This window comes from Notothenia rossii (genome assembly GCF_949606895.1).
Source record: "Notothenia rossii genome assembly, chromosome: 9".
Lineage (NCBI taxonomy): Eukaryota > Metazoa > Chordata > Actinopteri > Perciformes > Nototheniidae > Notothenia > Notothenia rossii.
The window spans coordinates 5955697-5967054 of NC_136907.1; the positions used below are offsets into that span (position 1 = coordinate 5955697).

Here is an 11358-nt window from a genome sequence, read left to right on the forward strand (position 1 = left end):
AGCAATTGTTAATGGTAGCACATCATCACAGACTGCTCAATTAACCCTATCAAAATCACGGCGGATTCCTTTTGGAACCAGTATAGGGGTCTTTTACTTAAATAGTGAAACAAATAATATTTATGTTACTCTTATTTGTATAGGGCTTTATTTCCAAGGGAACCTCAATCACTGCTCGTCTTACAACTTCCTTTAAATAGCCAAAATGGCGTTTTTTAAGTGTGTCATGTGTGCAGCGTCCCACACTCATTTATTTGACTGTTTTGAGAGCACAATCCAGGTTCTTAGAGCATTTTGACATACTTTGCATTGGGACTCACTTACACACTCAAACCAGCAAGCCAAAGAACAGTAGTACTACGCAATTTGAAACACATCAATAGTTTCCATTATCTGAAATTAACAATGACTCTCTGTCTAGCCATGTTTTTGTTGCCACCTTTTCACTGGTTCCTTTCACAATCCGGTGGAGGCAGATAGTGGCACAGTTTGAGCCTTGTCGTTGACTGAAATCGCCCGCAACAACGACGGGTTGAGGTTTTCTCCTGCAGGTGCACCAGCTTGATTCAGCACAGGAGGCTGGGGGTCACATCTCTCTGTGAAACATGGAGGCCTAGCAGCCAACGCCCTAAAGCAGGAACACAAGGAGGCTAACTGCAGTCGCACCTCCCTTTGCCAGAAGGCGTACACCAGGGGGTTGATCAGAGAGTTCGACAGTCCCAACAACCACAAATAATTCTCTAAGACGCCTTTGAGTTGGCAGCTTTCACACAGAAGATGCACAATGCATGCCACAAAGAAGGGGCACCAGAGGACCAAGAAGCAGCCCACCAACACCCCCACTGTCCTCAATGCCTTGACGTGGCTCCAGTAGTGGCTCCTCAGCTGCTGGTTGGGATGGTTCTCGTAATCTTGGCGGTCACCCGTCCTCGAACCGGCCTGCCTAACTTGGCAGATCTGCTTCTGGTGGCTGCAGGCGATTTTCAGGATATCCAGGTAGATGTAAACAAATACAGAGAGCACGGGGAAGAAGCACGCGCTGAACAACATGATTATGCCAATGTGGTTAATGACGGAGAAAAAGGCACAGAAGCCGCCGTAATCCTTCGCCTGGAGCTGCCGCACCATCACTGAGGAACAGAGACAAAAAGATGATTGGCCATGTGACACTTCTCATAGTCAATATGCCACCAGAACATTTGGTAAAAAAAACTTCAAAAACCATTTTTATAATTTCTTCTTTCCAAGTAACCTTTTGCGTCACTTCCAACTTCTTATAAATAGCTTGATTCGGCTCGTTACATGCATACATCAAAATGGGTTGCTAAGTTTAGCTTTACAACACAATGACTTGCTTAGGTTAAGGAAAAGAGGTAACAACAGTTAAACAAGAACCCCTAAATCAATGTTTATACGATAGGCAAAAACAGTGTGCCTGGATGAAAGCCCTGTGCTTATTTGACTCGCCCAACCAACTCTTGAACCTAGATCAGATGCTCTGACTGTCTAAAAACGCTGTTAATGAGTTGACATTGTAGTTATTTGGTGCGTCTCATAAAAACACAATCAGTCTTCAGTAGGGATGTCCCGATCACCTTTTTTTGCTCCCGATCCGATTCCGATCATTTGATTTTAACAATTTGCCGATACCGATTTTTCCCGATCCGATCTTTATGCAATGCATTAAGAGAAAAAAAAGAAAAAAAGCATTCAAGTTGTCCCTTAAGGTTATTTTTTTATTTAAATTGGATATTCTATCCAACATGGATATAGCTTATTTTTTTCACATCAGCATTGGATCAGTTCAGTTGTGCAGCATTGGATCAAAACAAAATAAAGCTTTCAGTACTCGTTAGCTTACTGCTACAATTAGACACTGCGCCCTGCCCACTCTGTTGCCAGATTTGAGAGAAATAAGCAACCAGGTCTATGAAAACAAGCCCCAAAGAAGCAACACATACATGATGTTGTGTAATTTGAAACCAAAACTAAGGCCTCAGGATGACTTTAAGACTTGAACATGGTCCTTTTTGTTTTGTAACATTGAATACAAAAAAAAATAGAAGTATTTATAAAAAGATTTTTTTTTTAAAATCCCAATCCCTGATTTTTTTCTCCCGATTCCGATCCTTTGAAAATCACGTGATCGGCTCCGATCCCCGATCACGTGATCGGATCAGGACATCTCTAGTCTTCAGCAACTCCAAGCCTACAAACACACATCCTAGTCATCATAGTATGACGAAGATGTACTATTTTCTGTCTGTCTTTAATCCCATCAATTCCTATATTTTCTACATCTCACCTGGCAAGAACCCCAGGGTGAGGGAGCTGAAGGAACATATATGTGAATGTATCTTATTCTGTGTAGAAAGCAGCATTACGTGAACAATTGGAATCTGAACGTCTGACGATTATATCAGGAAACACCTTAAAGCCTCTTAACTTAAGCCCCACGGACCCGTATCCAGGGCCGAAATTGCGTCATTTGCAGGAAACAACGTCTAAGGAACCTTCATATTTAATAAACTATGAATGTTTTATATCCATATGACGGAAAAAAAATCATTTAACTGATCTTTTTAATTAATAAATTTTTAAAAACTCAAAATGCTAACAATGACCCTCTGAATTAGCCCAGAGCGAAAAATGCTAACCTATTACTTCACCGAAAATCACTCCTAGCACCCTTATTACTTATCCTAGCTGCACATCCAACACATCCTTTATGATCGTAAGGAGACACAGAATCTATTGGTACCCACCTCAACACTCAAAGATGACAAATTAGCGGAGAAAATAACAAAACCTACATCAAAACATGTCGCGCTAGATAGCCAAAAACGCTAACATGGCTTACCTTGGTCTTTATCTGGTCTTCAATGTCATTCAAACGATAAAAACGATGGTGTAGTTAATCCATAGGTTAATCCAATGTGTCTGTGTCCCTTTGAAATGTTCTGATAATCCATAAGCAATAAAACTGCTTTTCCGTTTCCAGATATCAGAGCAGGGATATTCCTATGCTCTGCAAAAGCTTGCATGTGCAAAGACGCCTAAATCTGTCTAAAAAGGTAACATATCACTTGTTTTGCCTCAATCTTGATACAGGGTACTTATTATCTGTTGTACTTTGGATTCCTAAAGCTTTTAGTCTACTAACCCATCATCCAAAGTTAGTTTTCACTATAAGTAGGCTAAAAAATATATTTTGGACGGAAACTATAATTTATAGTTTTTTACCATGTTCAATCTCAATTTCCTTTGAAATAAAAAAACATCTATATTGATTCTGACTTTTCCACATCCAACTCACAGGTTTATCATTACTTTGAGAATTTTTTTTAATTAATTTAACCCTTTTAGAAGGGAAGATATGGTAATTTGTTCTGTGAATGTCATTTTCGAGCCTGAAACCTGTAAAACAGGCTTGGGGCCTAACAGGTAACCTCTCAAGGTACAGAAAAACAAGCCAATCAGCTGTAGCCGTGAGCAGGAAGTAACACAAAATAAAGTAACTGTGCCTTTTAGAACTACATGCATGATCAGAGTGAGGACGATTTCTTTAATCCCACATACATTTTTATATTTTCTTCATCTCACCTGGCAAGAACCCCAGGGTGAAGGAGCTGATCCAGAGAGCCAGCAGGGACCCGACCGCTGTCCCCTTCCCCGCCAGCTGGGAGTATCTCAGGGGCATCTTGATGGCTGCGTAGCGATCCAGCGAGATGAGGAACATGGACATGATGGATGCTGTGCAGGGCGACGTGACAAAGGCCATTCGCATCAAACACCTGATTTTTCCCTGAGCTGGAGGCAGAGATGGCAAAAGTACACACATCCTTTACTCAAGTAGAAGTACAGATACTTGTGTTTAAAAATACTCTGGTAAAAGTAAAGAAGTGTGGGCTTAGAAATGTAGTTAAAGGTGGGGGAGGTAAGTTTGAGAAACCGGCTCGAGATACACTTTTTGTTATATTCCATGGAATGCTCTTAACATCCCGATAGCAATGAATATCTGAAGTGCTTTGACAATAAATCCATTAAAGAAAAATTCATCTGTGGAAGCCGTAGTACTGTAAAAAGCACGACCAATCATTTTCGCCGGCCCAGCTAAAATAATTGGATGGCCTACCTGCCTGTCAGCCTTCCATCTGTGCACAAACTTATATCGTGCCCTCATTGGTCATGTTCGTGTGTGTTGGAGGAGGGGCTCTCTAAGGAAGTCTGAAGGAAGTGGCAGATTTTTTCCGGCTGTGCATTTTCAAATTCTAGCGCACTCGAGCTGGTTTCTCCAAAATGACCTACCCCACCTTTAAGTCAAAAATACCCATGACTAGCAGCTGTTTTAAAGAGTACCTGACCTCCCTTTATATTAATAGAACAATAATGTCATTGTTAGCTAATGAATGTTTCCAGGCTGAATAACGGCAACATGACAACGTTTTCATTGGTCCCTCTTCTTTAGAGAAGACCAGGAAATGATGGATTCACGGATCGTGTTCAAATCAATAGGTACTTCCCACCTCTGGCTGGAGGCTCTGAGTTTGTTGGAGGATCAGAAGTGACGCTGTTGACGTTGAAGTCCTCGGTGGCGAGGCCGGTGATGGCCACTCCCACCAGGGCATCGGCTAGTGCTAAATTGAGGACGAAGACCCAGCTCTGGCTCCTCTTCTTCAGGAGCAGCTTCAGGAGAGCGGCCGCCACCAGCAGGTTGGTGGAGATGATGAGGCCAGAAGCGATGCTGAGGATGAAACCCATCACTCGAGGCCGCATGATGCTTTCTGTCGGTGGTTCATGGGAGTTCATGCTCTCAGGAGAAATGCTAACGGCCGCCTCAGTGCTCGCATGTCCACTTAAATATGACATTTTCAGGGAGTTACTTTGAAAAGCAAATCTTTGCAATCCAACAATAATTTCCCCGTAGAAGAAGTATTTTAACAGAACTATTTCAATTGGGAGAAATCAAGGTTGTTAACTAAAGCTGCTCAACTATCACATTGTTGATTTTTATTTGACACAAAATTATACCTGAATGTGATGAGGAATCAGATGGCAAAAAAAATGCCCCTACTGTAAGTCATACACACAAAGATATCTCTCTAACAAATAATATTTAACCTTTATCCAAAGAAAAGGTGTGCAGGGATGGTCAAATGTAGTTCCAACATTTCAAGTTTATTAACATAAACGTTGTTACTACCCATCTCCGTCTATTAATAATCTTGAAAAAAACTATTACAATTTAAAATCCATAAAGCTGATATTGTTGCAAATGTGTTATTTGCACAATTAGAAAATAAACTGAGATTTGCACAGATGCTAAAAAACAAATGGTAAGACCTCCTATAAGTGACAACGCCATGCCATGTTTGATCAACAAAAGATGAAAAAGCTGATATTGTCCCGATGCGTTAATCCAATCTCACGTCATGTTTAAGAAAGATAGCCGGTTCTTAAAACATCTGTCCAATTTCACCGGGTGTGGATCCTTTCAATCCTATCATCAAATGCAGAAGGACAGAAACACAAACAGCATTCACAGCTTGTCCAGCTCTTGTCCCCTCCCCTCACACACTCACTCACTCTCACACACACACACACACACACACACACACACACACACACACACACACACACACACACACACACACACACACACACACACACACACACACACACACACACACACACACACACACACACACACACACACACACACTTATCCCAGCCTCCTGACAGGAAGACCTATATTTGTATCATACATTTACTGTATTATTATCCCTGTATCATTTTTTGTCTGCCAAATATTATTTTGTCTAAGGCTTGGTTAGTGTTACTTTAGTTCGTCAAAGAATTCTGAAATCTTTATGAGGCTTTTTGGGGGGTTTTCTTTTCCTTTAGTTTGTTCTATAGGTTTGTGTGCATGAAATCCCTGTGTTCCCTCCAGAGGGAGTTTCTCTCGCACACACTCCCGCCCCTTTGCCCAAAACGCCTCCGCTGGACTCCTTTGTTTTTTTCTGTAAAATAAGACATCAATACGTGTACTCACGCTTCAATTGGCTAGCGCTCCAAAACATTGTACATAATAGGCTGAGGGGCGGGACACCTCTAAGTGGTTGACCAATCATAACAGAGCCGGCCAGCTAACCAATCAGAGCAGACTGGGCTCTGGTTTCAGACAAAGGGTGAAAAGAGGTGCTGCAGCACAGAATGAGAAAAATAAAGAGATTTTTGAACATTAGAGCATGGAGACATGTCCCAGTAGAGACACTACATACTGATATACACCTGAACATCAGCAGGAGAGGACTCTTTAAAGTAGAGACACTACATACTGGTATACACCTGAACATCAGCAGGAGAGGACCCTTTAAAGTAGAGACACTACATACTGATATACACCTGAACATCAGCAGGAGAGGACTCTTTAAAGTAGAGACACTACATACTGATATACACCTGAACATCAGCAGGCGAGGACTCTTTAAAGTAGAGACACTACATACTGATATACACCTGAACATCAGCAGGAGAGGACTCTTTAAAGTAGAGACAGTACATACTGATATACACCTGAACATCAGCAGGAGAGGACTCTTTAAAGTAGAGATACTACATACTGATATACACCTGAACATCAGCAGGAGAGGACTCTTTAAAGTAGAGACACTACATACTGATATACACCTGAACATCAGCAGGAGAGGACTCTTTAAAGTAGAGACACTACATACTGATATACACCTGAACATCAGCAGGCGAGGACTCTTTAAAGTAGAGACACTACATACTGATATACACCTGAACATCAGCAGGAGAGGACTCTTTAAAGTAGAGACACTACATACTGATATACACCTGAACATCAGCAGGAGAGGACTCTTTAAAGTAGAGACACTACATACTGATATACACCTGAACATCAGCAGGAGAGGACTCTTTAAAGTAGAGACACTACATACTGATATACACCTGAACATCAGCAGGAGAGGACTCTTTAAAGTAGAGACACTACATACTGATATACACATGAACATCAGCAGGAGAGGACTCTTTAAAGTAGAGACACTACATACTGATATACACCTGAACATCAGCAGGCGAGGACTCTTTAAAGTCGAGACACTACATACTAATATACACCTGAACATCAGCAGGAGAGGACTCTTTAAAGTAGAGACACTACATACTGATATACACCTGAACATCAGCAGGAGACGACTCTTTAAAGTAGAGATACTACATACTGATATACACCTGAACATCAGCAGGAGAGGACTCTTTAAAGTAGAGACACTACATACTGATATAATAATAATAATAATAATAATAACTTTTATTTATATAGCGCTTTTCAATAACCCAAAGTCGCTTACAAAAAAAATTAAAAGTACAGAAAGGGGGTGAACAGGCAGAAGACAACATATTGGACAAGAAAATTGAACATGAACATTACATGAACAGGCAGAGGACAACACAGGGGGGGAGCAAGCATAGGACAACGAGCAAAAGACAACATAATGGAAAAGAGGAAAGAAAAAGTTGATGAATGTATGAATAAGAGATGCAGCGTGGGGTGAATAAGAGATACAGCGTGGGGTGTGAGTGAAGTCAGTGGGTTGGGGGGTAGGGTAAGTTGAAGGCTTGGGAGAAGAGGTATGTTTTCAGCTGGGTTTTGAAGGTAGACAGTGTGGGAGAGTGGCGGACAGATTGGGGGAGGGAGTTCCAGAGGCGGGGTGCTGATCTGGAGAATGCTCTGTTGCCAAATGTTTTGAGTCTTGATGGTGGTACTGTGAGGGAGAGAGTGGAGGAGGATCGGAGGGCTCGGGGGGGGTTGTAGGGGATGAGGAGGTCAGAGAGGTAGGGGGGGGCTAGGTGGTGAAGGGCTTTATAGGTGAGGAGGAGTGTTTTGAAGATGATGCGTTGTTTGATGGGGAGCCAGTGAAGAGAGCGGAGAACGGGAGTGATGTGTTCACGGGTCCGGGTGTGGGTGAGGAGGCGGGCAGCAGAGTTTTGTACCATTTGGAGTCTATGGAGGGAATGGGAGGAGATGCCAGTGAGGAGGGCGTTGCAATAGTCGAGGCGGGAGGTGATGAAGGCATGGATGAGGGATTCAGCAGCACGGGGGGGGAGGTAGTGTTTGATTTTGGCAATGCGGCGGAGGTGGAAGTAGGAGATCTTGATGATGGAGCTGACATGGGGGTCAAAGGAGAGGGTGGGGTCCAGGATAACGCCAAGATTGCGTGCCAGGGGGGAGGGGGTGATGGTCGATATGAACCTGATATGAACCTGAAAATGAGAATAATACAGTATGTCCTCTTTAATCTAAGAACTTGTGGAATGCCTTTAGACCCCATGTTAAAATCCCCAACTTTACAGCAGAAATATGTTAACAAGCTTGATCCCGATTCAAGACAACTGTACCGGTTGAATCTTTATAGAACTTGTCCGTCTGGTTAAATCATACTATCACAACGGAAACCTATAGGGACGTCATGGAGAACAGGTCCATATATTAAAGTTGTGTAAGTGGCCTTAGCGATAGTAGCCTTGGTGATGTGTGTGCAAAGCATGTCCAGCCTAATTGATTGCTTTGGCTTGCATCCAAGAAATACTGTATATTGCATAATCTTTGTAAGACTTTTCCACAAGGTATCATGCACAATGAATAGATGCAACTTAGACCGGACATTAATCAACAATCTTTTTCTGCAGATATTGCATAAAAAACATAGTGATGTATTCATCATCAGGAGGGATAATATAAGTTGTTTTTGTGCTGCAGAGCTGAAAGAGCTTAGATAAACTCTAACCCTACTGGATGATGTCCCACTCCGGCCCCAGGAGAGACATCTGGCATGATGGGATGATTTTCCACTAAGATTCACACACAAACAGGTCTGCCTAATGACGCTTTCTCGCTGCACACACTCTACACATCACCTGGCATCTCACCAGCTTCATAAAGTGGTTACTGTAAAGCAAATAAATGTGACTGAAAACATCCCAACCTAAACTTAAAGGGGCCCTTTGTGCTCATTTTCAGGTTCATATTAGTATTTAGTGTCTCTACTGTGACATGCTTACATGCTTTAATGTTCAAAAAGCTCTTTATTTTTCTCATACTGCCTGTGCTGCAGCACCTCTTTTCACCCTCTGTCTGAAACCAGAGCCCAGTCTGCTCTGATTGGTTAGCTGGCCGGCTCTGTTGTGATTGGTCAACAATAGAGATGTCAATTGCATGTTTATATCTTGAGAAGTTCTTTATTAATCATGTTAAATTGAGATAATCTGACTATTCGTTGAGTCTTTTATGAATAGTCATAAAAGTCATTAAAGACTCACAGAAACACACACAGAAACTATTGTATTTGTTTTTGTTTTGATTTTTTGTAAAGCGTCTTTGAGCATTAGGAAAAGCGCTATAAAAAAAATGCAATGTATTATTATTATTTTATTAGATCAAGATTTTATATTGTCTAATACAGAATCAGAATCAGGATCAGAATACCTTTATCCTGTTAAGCCCAGGAGGACCCTAATCCGGGTCTGGCGGGTAGCTTTTTCACGAAACTGTGTCTCAGGGCTTCTTAATATTTAAAAGCCTATTAATGTGTCATACCAGATTAACGGGAAGAAACTCAGCTAACTGATGATACGAACAATTTTTACCAAAACAAAACACAAGTCTCATAAAAAGTGTCTAAATGACCCCTGAGCGAAAAAATGCTAACGCACTTGACACAGAACTCAAGGTAAAGATACCCTTATTACTTATTGTAACTGCACATACAAGATATCCGATTAAAGCTGAGATTCCACAGATTATATAGGTATTAGTATCATCACTGAGCAATCAGAACTCGCAGCAGGGGAAGCAAACACAGACATCATAACACGTAGCATTACGGAGCAAACACGGGAGATCGTCTCACCTTAGCTGTTATTCTGATCAAAAGTTGTCTTCAATGACATTAAAACGATAAAAACGCTGCTGAAGGTTAACCCATAGATTAATCCAATGTGTCTGTCACTTTGAAAAAATTATTGATAATCCATAATTCCATTTTTATGTAAAAATCGGAGAATTAAAATTAGCTGCTAATGGTAGCCACCAGAGTGTATCACAGCTTCCGGTTTTGGCTACGCGTCACTCTCACTCCTTATTTGGTTATGTGTGTGTGAATGTGGAACTTCCCCTCGATTCCATTGGCTCTAGCGTAAAAAGAAATGTCAATCATCAAAATCGATGAAGGGGGGCCAGAGATAGGTCAAATCTACCCAAATGAGCCCAGAAGTGGTTTTTTTTGCTAAATCTCTCTAAAACGGTCAAATGTCACTTGTTTTGCATCACTCTTGATACAGGGTACTTATTATATGTTATATTTTGGATTCCTAAAGCTGTTAGTCTACCATCCCATCATCCAAGGGTGGTTTTCACAATAAGTAAAAAAAAAATTGGGCGGACACTATCATTTCCATTTTTTTACTGTGTTCAATCTGAATTTACTTTAAAATAAAAACATCTATATTGATTCTGACACTTCTACAGCCAACTCACAGATGTAACCTTGCTTTGAGAAAAAATATTATTAATTTAACCCTTTTATAAGTGAAGGTATGGTCATTTGTTCTGGGAATGTCATTTTCGAGCCTGAGACCTGAAAAACAGGCTCAGGGCTTAACAGGTTATTAGTCCCACAGAGAGGACATTTAAATTGTTACAGCAGAAAAGAGCCAAAGACAGCTTAATATTACATGCATAAAAAAGTATTAAAGATAAAACAAACTTTACTTTTGAAAAGGAATCTAACTTCTATACAACCAACGTTAATATCTAGGTCGTCTCCGATACCGAGATCCGGTGCTGATATGGCTCCCGAAAACGGCCGTCCTATCTCTAGGACTAAACCCCCAAGAATCTACATGCAAGACCACCGTAATCTTCTTAGGGGGGCAATTACAGCGTGGCCTCTAACACCAGCCGCCCGTTCTATCACTTATTTCAGGCACTAAAGCGTCGGATGCCCGACCACCAGGATAGCAAAACGGAGTGCGTAGTAGGTGTTGGTGGGCTGGTAGAACCCCAGAGCAGTATCTAAACTGCCCCTGGAGGAGAAACCCTGTGTCGTTGGGAAACTCCCTAATGAAGGCAGCTTCAGGACCCACAATCCCTAACCCCCAATTTTGATCCCCAGTTACAGTATACCAATTAAAACAATGCAAATGTAATATCAAACATAGCCAGAGTCAAACATTAATATCACAGCAGTGATATTACCACATCAGCAGAGCACATGTCATATTTCAATATCAATCAAAACCACAGTAACCAATGTGAAACTATAGTTTAAC

General features: G+C 41.4%; 1 protein-coding gene across 1 annotated transcript; it reads right to left on the minus strand.

Annotated features, from left to right (window-relative positions):
• On the minus strand, positions 1 to 4874 carry gpr119 (G protein-coupled receptor 119). The gene is made up of 3 exons (XM_079652598.1): positions 4527 to 4874; positions 3604 to 3810; positions 1 to 1130 (listed from the first exon to the last, which is right to left on the minus strand). The coding sequence occupies exons 1-3, from the start codon at positions 4867 to 4869 to the stop codon at positions 457 to 459; spliced, it is 1224 nt and encodes a 407-aa protein (XP_079508724.1). The 5' UTR covers positions 4870 to 4874; the 3' UTR covers positions 1 to 456.
• Positions 4875 to 11358: the final 6484 nt, after the last annotated feature.